Source organism: Chaetodon trifascialis, chromosome 12 (assembly GCF_039877785.1).
Source record: "Chaetodon trifascialis isolate fChaTrf1 chromosome 12, fChaTrf1.hap1, whole genome shotgun sequence".
Taxonomy (NCBI): Eukaryota; Metazoa; Chordata; class Actinopteri; order Chaetodontiformes; family Chaetodontidae; genus Chaetodon; species Chaetodon trifascialis.
Genome location: NC_092067.1, coordinates 3,813,615 through 3,836,553, shown reverse-complemented (window position 1 = coordinate 3,836,553; position 22,939 = coordinate 3,813,615). Strand labels below are relative to the sequence as shown.

At 41.0% G+C, this 22,939-nt stretch overlaps 1 protein-coding gene across 1 annotated transcript; it reads right to left on the bottom strand.

Moving 5' to 3' along the window:
* Window positions 1-5,931: 5,931 nt before the first annotated feature.
* Window positions 5,932-22,103, bottom strand: epsti1 (epithelial stromal interaction 1). Its single transcript, XM_070976251.1, has 10 exons — window positions 21,808-22,103; window positions 20,723-20,781; window positions 20,503-20,586; window positions 20,301-20,374; window positions 19,583-19,666; window positions 17,222-17,295; window positions 15,590-15,674; window positions 10,998-11,044; window positions 10,356-10,567; window positions 5,932-6,698 (listed from the first exon to the last, which is right to left on the bottom strand). Exons 1-10 carry the CDS (start codon window positions 21,945-21,947, stop codon window positions 6,553-6,555), a joined length of 1,005 nt encoding a protein of 334 aa, XP_070832352.1. The 5' UTR covers window positions 21,948-22,103; the 3' UTR covers window positions 5,932-6,552.
* Between the last annotated feature and the right edge of the window lie 836 nt (window positions 22,104-22,939).

Here is a 22,939-nt window from a genome sequence, read left to right as displayed (position 1 = left end):
CAAAAGCCACCCCAACTATTAAGCATATCTGCCTACTAATTAGTTATCCCACAACATCACTGTACTACAACCAATGTCATCCTAATTAAAAACAGGTTCACCGTAATACTGGGATGAGTGCAAGCAGGCATCTATTTTGTTGACTTGTGGAAAAAAAAAAAAGAATAAAAAAGAATACACTGCTGGAACTAAAAAAAAAAAGATTTACATGAATTTTCTTTTAGTAACTCCAATTTGGCCATTATTGAATAAATCCCATGAGACTTTTAGTTACACTAACTCAGTTAGTTTAATACAGCCAACATGATTTGCTTTGTCCTCTCCAAGCTTAAGGAAGTTGAACCAGTTTCACTTTGATTAAAAAGTAATGGTCTTATCAATTGGTCAAATTACTTCATTTGTGGTTCTTACTTCTGTTTTATAATCAAAACAAAAACAACATATATTCCAGTTGTTAGTGGGGGTTGGAGGACCACCTCCTGAACTGAATCCAGTGTTTCACTCTATGCATGTTAAAGTTCTGTTTAAAGTACCCGAACGTAGATTTTTGGTGATTCAGAGCTGTAATGCTCATAGCTTTTGTTGCCTATGATGATTTTTAAAATCTGAATGAATGTGAATGTCAACAGCAAACTAGCCTACATTGCAAGAAAAATTCAAACTTTTTAATTACAGTCTCAACATGATCTGATAATGTATCCTTATGAAATAAATGTAAAGATTTTAGACTATATTTAGATTGTATTGATATGTTGTCTTTTTCGCGGACTAACAAATCTTTCCAAATGTCTGGCAAATCGTGTTTTTAGTATTGACTGAAAATGTTAAATTACGGCAATGAAAACATGTCAAACAGAAATTGTGGTGACTACAGACCCATTTTACTGAATGCCAACTTAATGAGAAGTGCCAGCTGCTTACCTATCACATATTATGCAGCAGATTGTTGAATGGAAAAAATATTTCACATAAATGTTGTAATGGCAAATCATGATGACTCAACTGTACAAACCACCTTATAAGCAGATGACAGTGGTGCACACACAGTATTAGTATATTTTATGTGCTAATGTTAAGTAATGTGATTAAAATAGCTTATTGTTACTTAACTAAGCCTTTAACCTACATGCTTGGCAAGGGAGGAGTAAGTCAAGAGGTAACCAGTTGGTTGCTTGACAGCTTGACAAGCTGCAGCTGAGTAACACCAGTTCAATGTCTTATCTCTGACATATATTTACCAGTTTTACCTGTAAATACATTCATGTATTTTACATACCTGTAATATACAATGCTTAAACCATGTACAGAATATTACCAGGAACTGTACACATTCAGAGTTAGAGAATCAGTCCCGCTTTTAGTCGTGCTAGCTAGAATTAGCACACAATTTAGAACATGCATTCATGATTCTAGAGGCTGTATTGTAATGATTTGGGCATCCTCTGATTTTTCCTCTTGGGCCACCAGGAGGTTAGCATTTGTTGTTTTTAATAAAATGTCTCAACAACTATTGGATGGATGACCATGAAATTGGGGTCAAACATTCATGCTCCCCACAGGATGAAATGTAAGAAGTTTGGTAATCCCCTGACTGCCCCATCTGGTCAACATTTCACTTTGTCCAGTACTTCGGTACATCACTAAATACCTGCAAAATGAATCCGTCTCAGCAGTACTTATTGCTTTGTGCTAATTAGCAAATGTTGGCAAGTGAACTAACTAAACTAAGATGATGAACACGGCAAACATTAAACATGGTATATGTAGCTATGTTGTCATTGTCAGCGTGAGCATGTTTCAAAGTTTATGTTTGGATTTAACTCAGCCAATGCTGTGCGTAAATACAGCCTGAGAGAGCCGCTAGCATTGCTGTAGACTCTTAGTCTTGTTAGTGTTAGTTCAGTTTGTGGTTCAGATTAAATTATTTCTGTGTATTTATATTATTTGTGTGCCCTTACATTGTTTATTTTGTGATTCATGTGTGGCTTGGCTGCTCTAATGCTGCAACCTCCCACTGGGATTAATAATGTACTTGATCTTTCCATCTATCCATCCTAGCTAGCTATGTTTCTATCACCACTTTGTGCTCAGTGAAAAATCTTTTAAAATCAGCTTAGATGTTAACGTCATCATCGCTTTGCTTCAAAATGCTGGTCCATCTTCCTTGGCTTACACGCAGCACTTGTCTGGCAGAAAAACAAAGGGGATGTGCGACTAAAAACTTTCACATTGCTGGTCACGCATGAGCTCACATTGTAACTTGACACGAGAAACCAGTCTACAGAGCAATAAAAACAAATGAAGGTGATTTCTGACATATCAAGATGCTTTATGCTTTTCAAACCAATACTTCATAATCTCCAGAGCTCCATGGCTGTGTGTGACTGTTGGGGTGTATCTGAAGGAGACATATTTTATTGTATTTTTCACCCAGAAGTTTTAGGGTGTGTTTGTATGTGTGTGTGTGTGTGTGTGTGTGTGTGTGTGTGTGTGTGTGTGTGTGTGTGTGTGTGTGTGTGTGTCTGTCTGTGTGTGTGTCTGTGTGTCTGTGTAACAGACCAGTATGAGGTGACCTCATTCTGACTATGAACCACCCTCTGGGAATCCCCCAACTCACAACTGTTTGTAGGCCTCTGCATCCATACGTGTGTGTGTTAGTCTGTGTAGCTCTGCCATATGCTGAGGTAATGGTCATCCTCATGGGGTCAGTTCATCCAAAGAAACAACCACTGGGTGGTCCAGTGACTTAAACACTGACAATTGCTTGAGGAAAAGGTACAAGCAGTGAGAAATAAAGCTTGAAGCTGCCGCAGTAAGAGTCTAATACATACTGACCTCAAACTGCAGTAATTCCTCAAACAAGCTTAAATGTTTATCTTAGCCCTTGGGTACACTGGAAGAAGCTCAGCTGTAATGGTTTTTGCAGCTGTGAGGCCTGGCAGTAATGTATGTGGATAATGAATGCACGTTTAAGCCTTTGAATTCATTCAAATAAATACTTTTGTTTGATCTCACTGGAGTCCATTTATCACACACCAAGTTGCTATCAGGAGGAAACGGAAGACCTGCAAGGAGTGTATTAGCATGAGAGTGCAATGAGAGCACTGTGTCCCCTGATTAATCTCTGTTCAAGAACAACAGTACACCAACACTGGAGACCAGACAGGAAAGGATCAGTATCTCTCACTCCAGGTATGTCAGTGCACTACATGTTTTTCAAGCATATTTGTTTTGTGCAGTTTGGGTGTTGAGCAGACAAAGGCCTCCCCACTTTGAAGCTCTGGGAAATAATCTGTCTCCTCCTGCACCTGCTCCCTTCTTCCTCTCTCTTATTGGACCAAACCTGTCCTGCTGCAAGACTTGTCCTCTTCCCGACATGCTCCTTCCCTTGACTCTGTGTGTGCAAAAAAGGACTGTACCTCAGGGGGGGTCAGAAACATGTACTCACACCTACAGACCAAAGTAGGCCATTTGTCAGGGCCTTCAAAAAATGACTCATGAGTGTTTTTGTGATCTGCCACAGCTATAGTTGAGGTATAATTATTCCAAAAGATTCCTGTCATGGGTAAAGGGAACCATCTTGACTGATGGAAGGAGATGCTGAGTGAATCAAATAAAATACTGTATATGCACACAGACCTGCTCAGGCCACTGCAGGATAGCTGGAGCTCAGCTGGTACAACATTAAACCTGAAAAAACTTTTCTGGCCACTTGGAGGTAATGCAAACAAGTTGTGAACACAGCATTGGCAAATCATCACATTCTAAGTGGATATTATTAAGGCACGTATTACACATACAGTGGTTAGGGAGCAACAGAATAATTTCTTTTAGAGTTTTGTCTCTGTCCACATAATGAACGTAAGGACCATTACTCACTGTCTTTTAGCTCTGTCTTTGGTCTCTACCAAATCCTGAGAGAGATTTCTGGTTCTTTAGTTGCTAAATGTACCATTAAGTGTTCAGTGCTGACCAAGTAGTGAACAGTGGGTTTTTAGAGGTTTTTTTTTTTTTTTTTTGGCTGAAAACAGCAGCATAAGAGCGGTAAGCGTGAACCCAAACAATAAAGTTGTGAGCCAGAAAGCAAAACAATGAGCTGAAACTCACTGTAAAGCTCTGTAAAGCCTAGGGGAGCTGTAGGTGCAGGTGGTGATTCTCTGTAGATTCATCATTATGAGAAACCCCATACACTGATTTCATGTGAGCTGAGTTTCCATCCAAGTGCATCTCAAATTTTAACTGAGATTTTGAAAAAAAAAAAAAAAAATCATCACAGGAAAATGTTTAGGTGGATAAAATCCATTTATCCACTAACCCCTTTTACAGCAGTGCACTGCTTGCTGATACTCCTGTGTGATTCTCCAAAGGCAGTACCGACCGATCTACTGTAACTAATTATACGTACTTCATTCAAGTCCACTTTAAAAACCTGAACTATCCCTTTAATTCAATGTAGCAGACAAACAGAGAAAAATGTAACCACCCAATGTTCTGCTCAGAAACACTGTATACAATGTCATAACATTCTCAACCCTGCAACTCACATAAAAAACACACAGATCAAGTTCAGGAACTTTTCCAAGAAGCAGTTTGACTGAGTTATCTGGAATACTTCACTAAGTAAAACAGTTCCTTTTACATGAGACCATGTTTAATATTTGAGGGGATTTCATGTTTTTTTCCCCAAGATAACTCAGTAAACCTGCCTCTCAGAACAGGCCACAGATCTGCTGTACTGGGTCCCAGAGCTGTTTCCATTTGAGCTGATTGAGCTGTCCTGAAAGAGATGCACACAGCCAGAGGAGGCATCATACGATACCTTCCCTCACCAGTGTCTCATCAGCTCACAGACACGCACTGAACTGTATTGATTAGGCGATGGAGTGTGCGTCCCCACCTCTCAGCCTGTTTATTCTATTCACAAATGTACACACAGCCAGTACCTTTTACGGTTTTTCCTGTTTACTTGACAGTGATACACACAAAAAATGCTCACATTTTGCAAAGCCTGCATAGTTAATTTTACTGTACTTGTGACAGCAATGTAATGATCTTATTTCATTATTACCCACACAGCTTGAACCATTACTCTAATTTAAACCAAATTTCACTTTAGAAAATAAAGCAATGTCACCAACACCAACTGCTGCATAGAGTATCACAGAATCACGTTAGTCAGAACTTACAGCAGCTATACAGTAAAACATATTTTTCTTATGATCTTATGATGTTAAAGTTGTCAAGCTTCGATAAGAAGATCCACACAATTCTCCCATGCATTAATTATGGACAACAGCCAGGAGGCAATAAGCCTTGCCATGTCTCCCCTTCCAGTCTTTATGTGAGTCTATCTACATAGTAAAATAGATCTGTTGAACATGGAAAAATGTGAACTTTGTGCGAAGACAATAATATGATTCAATATGAAGAATCAATTTTCCATTAATAAATGAATAATTAATTATTTACAGATTCTTCAATGAAATTCAGATTTTTCTTGTGATCAGTGTCATACTACATAGTTCTTTCCAGGAAATTTCATGAAAACAAAGCATTACCATGATCTTTACCGTGTGATATGGCCTTCATGAGTGCAGGACCGACAGAGTGACATTGAGTTTCCTGTTGATCTTCAGAGGGAAGACATTTGCTGGATGACATCAGAGGTGAAACACTGCTTGCATGACTTCATGCAGAAGTTGAGGGGGATTTCTAGTCCCCTGTGTTGAGAGCACCACCCTTTGTTCTTTGTTTCCTCCATCAGGTGATAACATCTCTGCTGTCCAGCTCAGCCGTGTTATGAGGCTGCCATTTACAGCTCCAAAAGCAGCTCTGTGCCCACTGCTCACCTGGAAACCGCACCCAGTTTGATATAACACACTGATGAAAGAGAAAGGTTTCACATAGCTACGACACAAACTCAGTCATAAACAGAGTTAACAAAAAGGTGTTTTATTGAAATCCTTTAAAGCTACTGTGACTTTAAAGTGAAGCTGATCATGAAAGGCCTTTTTAATGAAAAATCCTATTTGGATATGCATCTTTTCTTGTCCTTAAGAATCCTACATCACATGCAACTTTGATTATAATACAAACAAAAAGCATCATGTATTTGGGTAGAGCTTTCTTCCATGTGCACACACTGATTTAATTAAGAGCCCAAATATGATCTGAAGATTATGAGTCATGGCGATGACCTTCAACTAAACTGGTGAAAACGAACATCAATTCAACTCCATGTCAGGGCAAAAACCCGACATGACTCACATAGTTCATGCAGACAGATACAAGACACCAAAGACTCAATGATTAATGGCATAATCAAAAGCAGATTACAAGAAACACATAATGCTCTGTATATATTTCATGGAATTATGTAGTGCAGTCAGCATAGCTATTTACATTCATCCACCACCAAGGTAGCTAGCTTACTTCTAGCTATTCTTTATCACCTGAACACTGGTTATGCTTTTTTTCTTTTTTGGACAAACTCCTAAAATCTCAAACACAATATAAAGGGAAAGACAGTCTTCTCATTAAAGAAAATAAGATTTAATTGAGCGTGCAGATGAGTAGTGTGTAGGCCTTCTCGTAATCACTGTTGCACTGGTCGAGGATGTCCTCCAGGAAGACTCTAGAGCAGGCTGGAAAGCAGTTTGTCAGTTTCATCAAGGCCCAGTCATGGTCAGGCTCCAGGTCTGGAAAGCAATAAGAGAGAATCATAGTGGCCAATTTAATCCTTATTGTTCCCATGAGGGTCCTATTGAAAGAAACCCCTGCTGACAGAGGGTTCTTTGGTTGTTGTTACAGACAGTGCAGTGCTCTACCTCTCATTCACATGCACAACAGACCATATCTTCACATATTCTATTTCATTTCTTTTTAACATGAGCTAGTTGAATGTGTTTTGTGAACCAAATGTGAACACTTGCATACATGATTGGCCACCAAGGGCTGTGAGGCAATACCCAAAATGGTCTTTTTTCAGCTGTTTGCTGGATTAAAAATGCACTAAAAGAAGAGAGAGATACAGAGAGAGAGAGAGAGAGAGAGAGAGAGAGAGAGAGAGAGAGAGAGAGAGAGAGAGAGAGATATACAGAGAGAGAGAGAGAGAGAGAGAGAGAGAGAGAGAGAGAGAGAGAGAGAGAAATGGGATTCTAAAGTCAGTCATTTCTTTAAGGCAGCTTGAAAGCTCTTCTGCCTGACCTCTTTGGCATCTCTTCCCTGCAACTACCCACACTGTAGGGGATGGGACTCCTGCTGGTTCTCACTGTGATAGCTGATCCAGTTTTAGGGCCAGATAATTAGAAATGAAGGCCAGGGCAACAGTGAGGGATGGACAAGAGAGACCATCATCAAACCAGGCAGGAGGTTAGGTTGGGCAGGTAATGACAGAGCGAAAGACCTGATCAACACACCGGTTAAACAAGGACTGGGGCTGGCGGATGCAGCCTAACATGGATTGAGGATGTCATGGGATTCCAACATGTAGAGCTGTGCCCACAGCGGTAGTGCCAGGACTGATGGTTTCTTGGGTATTTTGGCTTTAACCTCGGACCTGTGAAATTGCTCTGTCGTAGCTGCTGTCTGGAGGGGCAGTTAGTCAGACCATGAGGAAGGACAAGAGCCTTACTACCAGACAGAAGATGGACCATAAACTCCACTCTTTTAAAAGTCCTCTCATAAAAGGTTCAGTTACAGAAATACTCAATATATATTTTTGGCTGCTCCCCATTGGGAGACACAGTGGATCAGGAGATCCACACACTTGATATGACATGAGCCAGGGATTCTCTAACTTATCACTCAAAAGTCTGTATCTTATCTTTATTCAAGGTCAGAGGTCTGAAACAATTTGCAAAAAACTAATACTCAATCAGTTAATTCATCTCTTGAGATTGGGCCAGCATGAAACCGAGGCAGACAAGGCTCAGACAGTTAGTCCATATTTATCTGTGGCGCAGATATATTCTTACAACTACATTTACACTAATTATAGAAATTGTGTCCTAGAGAAAATGTGACACCTTCTGTCTCTAGCATTTAGGAGCTGATTCTCCAGAGCAACGTTAATGTGTGAACTCAGCAGCAAAAACATACAACACTCTCTCTGTAGTTAACGTCACCATGACAACGATGTCAATGACAGGGAAATAAGGCACATTAAAATCACATTCATCTGAGGACAGGTTCAATCTAAATGATCTCTAGCTACACTGTATATTCAAAGTGACTAACAATTTATTGATGCATCACAGTAATATTTATTATTATATTGTAGCTTATTCATAACATGAGGTATTGTTGAGGTCCTCAATTATATTTGCCAAAGGAATTTTTCTATGAAGACACTGTGAGGGCTAGACTTAAAAAAAAAAGTCTTAGCCTGATTAGTCTTTAACTGGTTAGATTAATAGTCACTTTCTTACAAATTAGTGTTATTAACAGACTCCCATACAACACGGATAATACATAATGATAACAAGATACTTCAGCTCTCAGACCTCGTCAAAGGAGGCAGTCAGTGCTCAATATAAAACCTACAGTTCAACTACCAATAAATGAGTCCTTATCTCAGAAAAAAAAAAAAAAAAAAAGCCCACATGATGCCTGCTGCATCTAACAGACAAGCTTAGTGAGTCTCTGTGCATCCACTTCTGTAGGGTAGGTGTATTATGGATTATGGACTTTTGGGCTTGTTGCCAGGGGCTGGCAAGCTAATCAACAGTCATTCTCAGGATGGACTAGGCTTCCTTCACTGGTGAATGCTGTTTGATGTACATGTTTTCAGTAATATTCTGCAGGCCACCCCACTATTACTCTTGTTGGAGGAGAAGATAGAGTTCCTGTACTGTGTGGATAACAAAGCCCATTTAACCCTTTCACTCCAGACACCAATTTCTCAAACATTTTAGTCAAACAACAAAATGACAAATATGCTACATCTTTTACTGCTATCTATAGCACCCCATCAACCCTTCTCCACCCATCACTTTCCATCAAAGAAGCTGTGGAAAAGGTGGCAAAGCCCCAAACTGGAGAACGTGGAACAAGTGAAGGCTTGAAACATGATTTCAACAATTAATTAATAAGCACAGTTTTTGATTTAATGTCTATCTAAATAAACTATATCTTTTATACTAAAAGAGCCTTTAAGGCCTATGAAGAATGCCAAGTATTCTTTTGAAAGAGCCTTTTCAAATATTTCTATATTTAACTGTTGAGGGGGTGCCATACCTGTACCAAGAAAGAGAAGCTAAAAAGGTTCAGTAGAGAACCTTTTGTTTTAAATGTGTGAAATATAGGTTAAAACCTATTTGAGTTATTTGCGTTACACTAGGCAATTAAAAACTAAAACCGACCGAACATTCAATTATAGAAAGATTTGATGTGCAGTAGCAGAAACTGCAGCAGGAGCAGATAATGAACGTGTGTACTCTCATCTGTCGTGACTGGCAGATATTCATAGGTGTAAGGCAGCATGTCAGGTATCACACTCAGTATGTCTTTCCAAACCAATTATACAAGGGCGGGACTGCTCCTCTTGGTGTGTCTGTTTGGCTGCAGGCCAAGAGTCTGTCAGTCTGGCTTTGGCTCGGCGCTCCTTGAGAATTTTCCTCTCTGACTGACACAAGCCTAATGAATGTGTTTGAGTGCTGGTGTCAGGCTTTCCCTTGTTCTCCGTGTCCCGTCTGCAAATGCACACACTTTCATGTTTTTGATAGATTGGTCAAGATATAGTAAGAAAAGATTTGTGCCCAGTAAGAAGGGAAAAGACTTTTTCATGCACATGCAAAGTTGTGTTGACATCACTTCTGGGGACATTACATAGACTTTGATTCATTTCTGGAGATTATCCAAACCATAACCATAATCGTTATCTACCTAACCCTAACCCAACCCTAACCCTATCTAACTCTGACCTTACCCTAACCTTAATCCAAGTTTTCACCCTAACATTTGGTGATTTACATTATGGGGATTTGCATTTTATCCCCATAAAGACGAGTGCCCACAGATTTATGTCCCCACAATGTGAGTAACACGTCAACACAAACACACACACGCACACACACACATTTCCCACAAACTACAAGTATCAGCAAGATTTGAATGCCAGGAGCTACAGGATCACTACGTACCACACATAACTTCCTGCCTACATTTTTGTAGCACATAAAGCCTTTGATTTTACGCAGACTAAACAGACAATCACAGTTCTCTCAGAAAGGATGAGGTGGGCAACTCTTGTCACATGTCTGATTTAGGTTTGGTTAACCAGTGTTGAGCCAGACTAAAAAAAGGCGTGAGAAACAGTAGACAGAGGGTTATTTGCCCATCCACTCTCAGCTCACCGGCTTCCTCCATCCAGCCGGAGCAGCTCTGTTCTGGATCTGGGTCAAGGTGAGCAAGGGGGAGTTGTTGTCCAGGGGAGTTGAACGGATTGTGTCTTAAGTCTTCAGAGGCAAACCAGGGATACTCTGCTTCCTGAATGCCTTTCCCCTTTGTCTCATTCTCAGTCCCTCTGCCACGACCCTCGAGTTTGTCCAGAAAGGCTGAGTTCACCCTGTCAAAATATAATGAATAAACAAATGGTTCACATAAAACTAACTAATGCTGGTAGGCTCTAAATGGTAGTGAGCTGGATGTGTTTGACAGCTTTTTAAACTTCTATACCCACTAAAATATAGTGAGGTCAGTAAACTGCACACAGAACACTTAACATTCACTGACTTGGCCTGTCTCTATCATTTTTAGTCCAAAAAGGATGAAAAAAACAAACGATTCCTCTTGTTGAGTCCATTTTTGCCTGTGTTTGTATACAATTCTAACATTTCTAGGTTTTCATTGAGCAGAGAGTCGTCCTTTTGATGCCTGAGTGTCAGGTGTGCACTGATGTGGTCAACATTTTTACAGAATTGTCTGCTTTTATGTTGCAAAGTTGTGACTGAACTAGATTATATTGTAAAAAAAAATATTAGAAATGTTGTACATACCTCTTGTGTTCCAGCTGTACTTCTCTCACACCTTTTGACTCCTCTTTCTGTTTAAAGGAAAAGAGAACTTACAAGGTTAATATACCCTTGGGAATGGGAAAGCAAAAAATAGTGTTGACTGTAAAGGTCATTATCAGAGGCTACATTGCTTACTGTACATAACTGATCCACTGCTCTTAATAACAAAGCTACAGTTTTAAATGAAAAAGTACAGCTAATGGTAGATTCGGCTTGTGGTTTCTGTGTTCTTGTTCTGTATGTATGACTGGCACTGACAAAAAATCAGAAGTCAGTCCATCCAGCGCTTTGGTCCACATTGAAATATCTCAAAAACTACTGGATGGATGTGTGATTTGGTCAATCCATTTGGTACAGAGATTTATGGTCCCCCTCAGGATGACCTAATCACTTTGGTTCCCCCCCTAACTTATTGTCTAGTGCCATCAGCAGGTCAAAAATTGAATTTGTCTAATACTGATTTATGACAAAATACCTACAAAACAAATGACATTCCTATCAGTCTCAGTTGTACTTTGTGCTTAGTTCCTTTAGCAAATATTAACATAATATTAACATAATACAATTCTTAACTAAGATGACAGATATGATAATTATACCTGCGAAACATATAAATGCTATTATTGTCAATGTGAGAATGGCTGCATAACCTACTTACAGACTCACTGAGCTGCTAGAGTGCCTGTACACCCTTAGTCTTGTTATCTATTCATCCAAAGTAGTTTTGATGAGAGCAATGAGCTCTTTTTCGGGAATGCTCTGCTCCACACTCACACAGTTACACGTCACACTTTGAAAATGCCGAACACAGCCTCATTCTTATCTGTTGGGACCTTACTGTCCCTCTGAATATGGGATTTCTTATGTGACAGGAGCCACGTTGTGAAATTCAACATCACTACCCATGCCCTCACCACCAGCATGGGGGTGCCACAAGGATGTGTTCTGCCCCCCCTCAAATGTCTCCCTGTTCACCAGCAATTTAGATCAACACCAAACTCAGGATTCTCAAATATGACACAACAATTGTAGTACTGATCTCAAAAAACAATGAAGAAGAAAACAGGCTGGAGGTAGAGAGGTCAGTCAGCTGGTGCAGGGAAAATAATCTGGTCCTGTACAGAAAAAAACATTGAAGTAATCATCAACTTCAGAACAAAACGATTAATAAAAGCACCTATTCTCATTGACAGTCAAGCAATTACAATAACTAACTCCTTCAATTTCCACCAGCAATGACCAGTCAGGTGAGGTTTACTTGTCCAATGTTACACAGCCATAATCCAAAGCATCCTGTCACTATCAATCACTCTCTGGTATGGAAATATATGTAAGCACACAAAATGAACAGAATTATCACCAAGAATCAAAGATCATAGGCTACAAACTCCCCACTCTGGACTCCATATACACACCATCCCACTACTACTACTTCTCCGTTAAAGCTGCAGTAGGTCATTTGTATAAAAGTAATTTTTTGTCATATTTGCTAAAACTGTCCCTATGTCCAGACAGCAGTACATGAAACATGTAATCTGTGAAAAAAAAAACGGCCCCATTGGTCCCACCTACTGCTCCTTCTATGATTTGCAAGAATCCACCGTGCCCGACACAAAACAACCAATCAGAGCCAGAGGAGCATCTGCGGGAGTGTCTGACATCTGTCAATCACTACTCACACACGCTGCGAACTGCCCCCTCCTTCCGCTCATGCTGCTGGCTGCTGCTCAGTCAAACAGCTCTGTGAGCGGCGTCAGGAGGCTAGTGAAAGCTATGGCAGAGCAACAGTCACCCACAAAGGAGGGACTGCCCACACCGCCGCTGCCAACAACCGCATATACGGCTAAGAAAACAAATAACCATAAAGCTAATATGGTGATTGTTACAGTAACACTCGGCAGCACGTACGGTATGTTAGCTACTGTGATGTAATGGCTGGGCAGAGTTAGCTTGTTTCCGATGCTGAGGCTAACGTTACTGGTTGTCATGGCAGCTGCACAGACGCCGCAGGGAGGAGGGGCTTGGAGGCAGGGCATGAGTGCAGCAGAGAGGGAGGGGGAGTGACGTGAACTTGTGTTAATTCAAATATCAGGCTAAGTCTGCTCTCTTCTCCATCTTACCTACTGCTGCTTTAAGGCTGTGAGCAAAATAGTAGCAGCACCAGCAGCTGAAAATGCAAAATATGAAAACATACAATGATGGATGACAAAATGAAACAAAGGAGGTAGAAGTTTGATGAGTTTGTTTCCTGTCTTATGCAATAACTAGTCCTGTATCATTTGTGAGGCTTTCTATATGGCTCATACTAACAATATTCATATTAGAAGGAAAAAAAGCTGCATTCTAAGTGCTTTTACAAAGTTGATAACATGCTATTGGATAGTGTCTAGCCAATACTTATCAATAAAAATATAATTAACTGTGATTTATAAAGAAATAATACATGTAAATATACCTATGCACACATGCCTCCTTAATTGTCACTCTATGTTTTTCCTGTCCTAAGAGAGCTAATGGGTCAGGGTTATTCAGGACAGCAGAAAGGAAGACGGAACACGCAGTCCACCTGTGTGAGCACTGTGTGCTCCCATCAAAGCTTGGCATTAAATCTCACACCCAGACTCAAACATGTATAACCAAACACACACATGCCCACCCACCCACAAATACAGGATATGAAGGAGAGATCAATGTGTCTTATGGAGCCACTGCTGAAAGAACAACAGATCCGAGGGTCCGGGTCAAAACCACATCAAGAAGTTTGACTTTTGCTGCTCTGCAGCCGCAAGCTTTCATCTCCTAATCTATGACGTCTATCTGAGAGAGCTGCAGCCTGGGAGAGGTGAGGAGAGGAGAGGGGAGGAGAAGGAAAGAAAAGAAAATGGAAAATGTAGAGGAGAAGACCTAAGAGGTGAGGACACAAGATGAGAAGACTCAAAGCAAGTTGAGGTGAAGTGAGATGAGAAAGCGAGAAGGCAGGAAGAGGTAAGTCTTTGTTGCTGTCTGTAACCCTGGTATCATCCGGTGAACTCTATCACCCATTTAGTCTGCGTCTTACTCTGTGTGTGTGTGTGTGTGTGTGTGTGTGTGTGTGTGTGTGTGTGTGTGTGTGTGTGTGTGTGCATGCGTGCGTGTGTGTGTGGTTGTGTGCGTGCGTGTGCGTGCGTGCGTGCGTGCATGTGTCCCATAAAACAGAGACTTCTTTATAATTGTAACTGACCGGTTTCTGTTTCTTTCTACACCACAGTTTGACCCAGGGTCTCTCTCTCTCTCTGTCTCTCTTCCCCCCCTTGCCTGGTGAAAGATTTGCATTGGGACTATGTGAGAAAAAGAGAATGAGTGAGAGAAAAGAATTGCACAACAATGAGAAAAGCCCCAAAAGAAAACATTTCCTCTGTCCACCGAGGGAGCTGCGTGTGCAGTTTTAACAGTTTGTCGGTCACCACATAATCTGCTCACAGCAGAATACAGTGTAAAATACAGTGCGGCCTCAGGCTGTTTCCTGTACATTCTCTCCTTTAAGCATCACTGTCAGACACTAGGCTGGGTGGAGAAGCGCAGACACGATTAGCTCTGTGTCTGACATTCTGACAGAAGCTGTCAACACTCTCCAATAAACGTATGTTTTCCGAGCTAAGAATAACTGTAATGTCGTCACATTCAAGACATAAGAATTACAGCAGCTATTGATTTCAAGATTTATAGCGGCAATTAGACAAAAAAAGACTGTTGATTAAGAGGAAAGTTATTTACAGTGAGGGCAAGTGGTTACCCCCTTTGGCTGACAAGGCATGTGATTGGTTGGTGATGAGCTTGGGTTTCCTCCAGGTACTTTTACTAGCGCAGGTTATTCCACTCTATTCTGACATCTGCAGACTCCTCGCAGTCATGTCATGTTGTGTCTCCGTCTCTGCTCAGTGTGAACTCTGGGAAGTCCCTTGAACTCCGCCTTCCATTCATACCCTCCCAGGAAAACCAACAGTCAGAGAGGAAGAGAGGCAGAGAAAAAGAGAAATGGAAGCAGAGAAGACAAAAGAGAGTGAAGGGAGTAGACAGACAGACAGACAGACAGACAACACTGAGAGGCAAGCGGGAGGAAAAGCAGTGGCTCTATTTCCTCTGTGTATTTACACTTCCTTTTACTCAGCCCTGAGCTTGCTGTACTGCTGTGTGCCCCAGCTCTGACCAGGAGATAATTGCAGGGGGATCTGGCTCCTCACCCGGCCAGCCTACTGGGGATACCACTTAATACCCGCACTGCCCCGGATGATGAAAACTCCGCACCCAAGAGTATTTACTCAGAAAACAGCTTACAAAGGCAGATCTATTGGTGTGAATTACCACAGAGCTTCAGTCTCCGACCCCACAGCCACAGATATGAGACACAACACTGAACCCTGGGACCCACAGAGCAACTGTGTGTGAGTCTGTGAGTGTGTGTGTGTGTGCGTGCATTCAGGCACATACTGTGTCTACATGCACACACACGGATGCACAGTGAGACGTGTATACAAACAAAACATGTGAAAGCACATACAACAGCACACATGCACATTCTGTGGTTGTTGGCTTACCCTTGATGACGTATGTGTGGCACGGCCAGATGCCAGTGGACCTGGGGCTCTCCTCTCAAACCTCTGCAAGAAACTCTCAGTCGTCCTGCAATAGATACACACATTACTTCCTCCATCTTGCAGTTACACATTTCAAAACAGACACAGAAACGCACATACATAACAAGGTATGAGGGAGTATTCGACTACCCCACAGACTCTCCACAGGCCTGGGACGCTCACAGAGCTGGAGGTGACCAAGTTTGTTTGTCCCTTCTGACACTGTTCTCCACATTCACAAGCATCCGATCTATGTTGTCTATCTCCATCTCCTTGCCTTGTTTCTAAATATCTTCATTGTTTCTTCGGGGTCACACATTGGTCTGCTGTCTCCTGTTTTTGTTTCTCTTGTAAGGAGGCCAGAGATGCTACTTGACAAGCAATTCCCCTCAGAGCCGACCATATGTAATTCTCCAGTAACATCTTGGGGTAATTTGGTCTGATACACTGTTGGAGAATATTGCATGAAAACTGTGTGCTGACAGTAGACACTACATCATTATTGTCTACTATTCCAATATTGACATTCATTTGAAACCCCTGGCCACTTTTAAGGGGCACTCCACTGACTTTACATGTGTAAGTCAACTCACTAGTCATGGGGAGTGCTACTAGTACGGCCCTTTATAGCACAGGAGGAGCTCTGTCAAATCTGACAAAAGCACTCAAGCATCCGAACTTAGGCTTTTTCGTTAATGCTGGCTATAAGTAACAACTGACAGATATTCATGCACACATTCCTGTGTGCCTTTTTTCAGAAACTAGAGAATTATGCACTACTGTATTGTACATTTGTACTACTTGTAATATCTGCATTCTGCAAGTAAAGAGCTTAAATTGAAAACCAAACATGAACAGACGTTGACCGCCGTGTAGAAAGGACATTTACCAGGCGTTAAAAATCGATCGACCCTGACTTTTCCTCCAGTGCCACCAGCAGCTACAAAACTGAGCTGTACTTTGTTTAATGCTACTTTGAAAATGTTAGCATGCTACCATTCTAAACTAAGACAGTGCACACGGTAAACATCATACCTGCTTAACATCAGCATGGCAGCTTTGTCATTGTGAGCATGTTTAGCACACAGCACTGCTGTGGCTAAGTACAGCCTGATGGAGCTGCTAGCATGTCTGCAGACTCTTAGTCTTGTTTATTCTGTTATCTGTAACCAGCTAGTCACTCGACTTTATTATGTTATTAATTATGTCTTCCCAGGAAATCATTTTTTACATAAGCAGGAAACAGGCATTACAGCAACTCACAAGTTGAATGAAAAGGGGGGAAATCAGAAGTGAACCTCTGTTGCCTGTCTTCATGCTTCCCCTGATATTTACAACCAATACGCCCTGTTTTTCATTTTTCTGCCAACAGAAAATGCAGCTTGCTAAAACTTCAATGGCAATTATAGGTCAGCAGAGGATAAGACTCTGGGCGCTTCCTTTATAAAGGGCTACAGATTGTGTCATCTGATGCTACATCTATGAGTAAGATCCATTGCAGAGCAAGAAAGAACACAACACAGCACACCCCAAACAACACAATACCACAGGGTGACAGTGATGAGACCCAAGTTAACCTGATCCAGGGCTGACCTGAGGTGATCCTGCCAGAGCTTCTCCCCCCTCCGCTGTTCCTCTTGTCGCTTCCTTTCTTCCAGGCGTTCAGCCTGCAATGCATCACATTCAATAGTCACCCCACAGCAGATAACCACACGCATGGAATACAGCCATGATACATGCACGAGTGATATTTCTTTCAGTGAGCTTATGAATGTTGCAGTGAGTCATTTGATAGACTTGAGTTACCTGTTATATGTTCAACATATATGTATATAGTATAATATGTGGGCTGCAGTATTTGTTGTAGAATATATGCAGTATTATGGTGCACTGTAATGACAGACATGTACTGCATGCACATTACTTGCTGTGCTACTTGGGTGAATCTGACTTGAAAAACATGACTTTCAAGTTAAGATTATAAACATAAAAGTAGCTTTAATGTTTTACTTTTAATAGACAGCAAACAATAAAACCAATGAATTCCAAAATAAGGTACAATCAAATGAATTCAATAAAAAGTCTGTAAGAGTCAAAAGATGTAGTATTCAAAAAAAGTTTAAATTTTAAAAATGTATGTAAAAGAAATGCATTACCAACAAGAATTTGTTATAAAGTACTCATTAAAGTATTTTAGAAACTTATTTTTTATAAAGTGAATGGGATTTGCAAGATGATACATCTATTGGTCACTCGTTACTATTTTCTGTGTCCTGCCTAGCTGAGTCCAGGAGCAGGGATGAGCTGTAGTAAGTTCAGTTTTGTGGATTTGAATGGATGTATTCATGACCAAGAGGCATATTTTTGCCAGCCAGACTAAGAAACAGCTGTTTCTCATGCATCTGTTTGTTTGCTGGATTACTAGTTCATTGATATGGCTTCATAGAGGTCATGGCACAACTGGAAAAGGTCTGTCGAATACCGCTCTTTCCCATTAATCACCCTTCAACATAATTGCAGCAGTCCATCAACCGCTTCATAACCAAGAGCAGGATGTTGAGTAGATGTCTGACAAAAAGTGAGAAACTGTCTTTGGTTGATGGAAAACCATGAGATCAGGTTGTTCTCATGGCTTTAATACCCAGCGTGTGAGGGAAGACTCTGACTCTGAGGCACATGAACGAACTGCAGCTCAGCTGGATGCTTGTCTCTACTGACATCTTGAGGCAAAACATGATATTGTTTCTCACGGAGGGAAGACAAACAAGTGTTTCACAGTGGACGGGTGACACCCCAGAGTGACATGTTTCTGCACATTGACATACCACGACCAAAATTACCCAATAAATATCTACCCAAAACAATCCATCAGTCAATCTCTCTTTTTTTTGTCCTCCAGCTGACATCATTCACAGATGTAGATTTGCAGCACGTCTGTATTTGGTTGAGTTTTCTGTATTTGCTGTGCTTTTTGTTCTTGCTGTGCATGACCTGCTGAGAGGTGTTTATAATATTTTGCACCTCTCATGTATGTGAATAAGGAAGGAAAAACATCGGAAACACCTCTCAATATTTTGTGGTCCAGTAAAACACCACTTTTAACAGTAATAAACATATAATTTATACATTTCTGACAATGCCACCAAAAATAGAACATTCTAAACTTTGTAAAGGTGGATGTTATGGCAGGACTGTTATATTGGATTGCATTAGATTGTACATGTGTACCCAGTAAAGTGCCCGCTGTGTGTAGATCTGGATGTGACTTGCCGAATAATTTTACTGGCCCCTTTGAAAAGCTTGTTGAGTCAAACTCAATGTATTATGCCAGCAATTATTCCAGAATTCAGACTCAACACTTAAAAAACAGCCCACTGTTTTGATTGGCACATGCATTTTTTGGAATCTGTTTGCAGCAAGATTCAGCACTCACAAATGGGAATATCCATCACAGAAGAGGCAGTGATATGACGTTTTCTATTGAACTCTGAGACCGCAATGCAATGCAGCCACAAGACATGCTATATTTTGAGAAAGTGGTGCAACTCTTTCCTGGAAAAACACCAAGTCTCTTGCTCTTACTATTGCAACTGCTATTGCTCTTTCCACCAACACTCAGAATCCACAGCTGAGTGCAGTGCATTCCTGATATGGAACTCTGGGGTTTGTCAAAAAGCACTGGGAAATACTGGAAATCACTGTGCTGACAGAAACAGAAACATATTAGAAGTGTTGAGGCTGACAGGAGATGCCAAACTAGAAAATCAGAACTCATCAAAAGGTGTTTAATATGTAAAATGTGTTAAATGGTTGATTTTCCTTTGATGTTAATGATTTTAGTTTTCAAAAATAATTAAATAACTATGCATAGAGAGGGTGATTTGATGTCAGCTAAATTGGACACATATGAAAATGCTTTTGCTAAAAGGCCACAGTACATATTGTCAGTCTCACCATCTCCCTCTTTTCTGCTTTCATCTTCTGTAACTGCTCCTCCTCTTCCTGTCTCCTCCTCTTGTCCAACTCTTCTTTTTTCAGCTTGAAAGGACACACAGGCCACATGAAATATTTCTTGGTGCTTCAACCATCACAGAAAGGAAATGCACTCTGACACACCTCAACTGTGCATCTCAAACATGGTGTGTTTCAACACATTGTGTGCTTGTAACATTCATTGACCACATCAGTGTGACGCATAAAAGATCCATCCATCCACTATAACGCCTATCCCTTTCGGGGTCGTGGGGGGGCTGGAGCCTATCCCAGCTGTCAACGGGCAAGAGGCGGGGTACACCCTGGACCGGTCGCCAGTCGATCGCAGGGCAACATATACAGACAGACAACCATTCACACTCACACTCACACCTAGGGGCAAGAGTCACCAATTAACCTAATGAACATGTTTTTGGTCTGTGGGAGGAAGCCAGAGTACCCGGAGAGAACCCACGCATGCACAGGAAGAACATGCAAACTTCACACAGAAAGGCTCCTTTCTGGGGTTCGAACCGGCGACCTTCTTGCTGTGAGGCACGCGCACTACCTGCTGTGCCACCGTGCTGCCCCGCATAAAAGATATTTTATGTAAACACTGTGAGTTCAAAATGTATTTAAAGGTCCATGTAAAGTGAATGGATGAATGTAGAGTTGCGACAGTAAATGTGTGATTAAGTACCTTCTTCTGAAGTTTGGAGCAGCGTAAGTCTGCAAACTGCTTCTGTCTGACTTCAGCCAATGTTGCATTACCACCTTGATAAATTACACACCGGATCAGTGAGTAAACATGTGCATCAGCATGACAACGTAAGAATAATGTTATACAAAGAGCGGAAGATGATTTGCATTTGAGGTAAATGTGATAGGTAAATGTGGTTTACCCAGCTTCTCTGGAGTGACGTGCACTGAGGTGACTCTGTTTGCCTCTCTCCATCTCTGTAGATCCTCCACTTCTTTCTGAGCCACTATAGCAAAATAAATCAGCATTACTTGGGAGAGAAATTTCAACATGCATAAAGATCTACATACATATATGTGTGTATGTGTGTGCGTGTATATATTATGTACACAGGATAGTTAGAAGCAGCAGTGTCAGCCTACCTGTTTTCAGCTTGCTTCGCCGAGATTCATTTGGTGGGATCACAGTGAATCCATCTGAGCTGTGACAAGGGAGGCAAGAAGACAAGAGGCAGAAAGAGCTCGTTAGTATTTACATGGGCTGTGGATACTAAAATTTCCCCTTGGGCACAATACAGTATATCTTATCTTAATCAGCATTGCTGAGCAGTACAAACTGTCAAAAGTTGGAGCAGAATGCTCAGTGTGAAAATGATAGCAAAGCTCTTACAAATTAATCGTTTTTGTACAAAAAAAAGGTTATGCAGCAAAATAAGGCATCAAAAATGAATAACTTCAGCATCAGTACCAAAACTAGGTAGAAAAACGTATACACCACCCTAGTTACTACAAGCAGTGCCTTTGGTGTGTATTTGGTGGTGTGTGTTAAAGTAACATTGTTTTAGTTCTAACAGCTGGCTTTATTCTGCTCAGGTCAGGGTCATTAGCTACCGAGAGATCAATACCTGAGAGTAAATACATGTGCTGGAATGGAACCGACATTTACACAAACACTATGAAGTCAAACTTTGGCACGTTTGTACTTCAGATTACGAGTTTCTTATAATATTTGACATGAAAGATCATATGCTCCGTTTATAAAAATTAAACTGCTCATCAGTTTACAAAGCCTACAACAATAATAACCATCCTAGTAAGATGCTGCCTTCAAGTTACACAGGAGTGAAAGTAAATTGCTTAAGCAGCTGTTGTTTATCGTCACAAGTGGTGTAACGCAACACCAATAATACTGTAGTCTTTGGTATTGCTGTATGTTTTTATTCATATTAGCCCGCTGTTTTTCCTGTAGCTTAACATTTCAATGATTCGTATCTTTTCCCAAAGGTAAAAGTCCAGCCAAGACAAAAGTCTTTGTCGTTATTTTGTTAAAACACGCGACACATGCGTTTGTGATTGACGTGAAACAGTGAAGGCACCGTTTCTCTCTCTAATCACATGAAACGAAAGTGAAAGTAAAGCAACACGGCTAGCTTCATAAAACATATTGTCACAACAGAGAAAATGTTATAGTGAGCATTTACTAAAACGGAGCTGGAGTTGTTACTCACCACCGTGGCTGCGGGGCTGTGGTCTGTGGACTCCCGCTGTCAGGTGCAGATCTCCGGTCCTGTCCAGATTCACCTGCTGTGTTGTCTCCGCTGGAGTTCAAGTCATATCTTGTGAGTCTCTGTTTGTCATAAGGGTCCATTATCACTGACAGGCTCCAGAGGACGTCTGGAAAGTTGGGCTGTAGTCCTGTTCTTCTATTCTTAAAGCAGTTTTGTTTTACATGGATAATTTAGTGAGTCCACGCGTCATCCATCAACTCCACCATACACAGCACTCTGGGAGGGTTTCATACATTAGCGCCATCTGCTGGTATAAGAGGCGGAGGGTGTTTTGCACCCATGTTCGTGTGCAGCACCAATGCGTCAAATGAATGAAGACAACACACTTCTGTGTTTCGCAACTGATTTTTCTCTATACGTCATAACCCTGCATGGGCACCTATAGGCCATAACCTCAACCATCCAGCATCCCATATACTCACTGCAAACTCAATTCAGCACCTTTCTGTAGTATCTATGGATCGTTTAACACGTTTAAACAGCATATCAGAGAATAAGCTCTCATTGTCTGGTGTTAGTTCAGTTATCAACACCAAATATATATCTATCGAACAGACTGTTAGTGCTGCAGTCAGTGAGAGACATCTGGTAATATGGTAACACACAGTACATAATGAACGAGCTGAAACGATTAGTCAACTGATCAATTTGTTGAGTAACTTTTTCGATAATGGAATCATGTGATTGACTTTTTAAGCTGAAGTGCCAAGAATGTGATGTTTCCAGCCCTTGAATCTGAGGAGGTGCAGCTTTCCTGTGTTTGGAGTTACAGTAAATTGAAGATCTTTGGGTTTTGGATTGTTGGTCAAACAAAATATTTGGAGACATCACCATGAGCTCTGACATTTTTCACAACTTTTGGACATGATATACAAATGATCGATTGAGAACAGTTATCAGCAGATTAATGGATAGTTAGCTCCAGCCCTAAAAGACATCTGCACACCCTTCATCCATCCAAACCCACGAATCAAACCGGCAACCTTGTTGCTGTGAGGCACGCGAACTACCTGCTGCGCCACCGTGCAGCCCTTCATGATAATCTAATTTTCATTTTCACCTGTTGAATTCA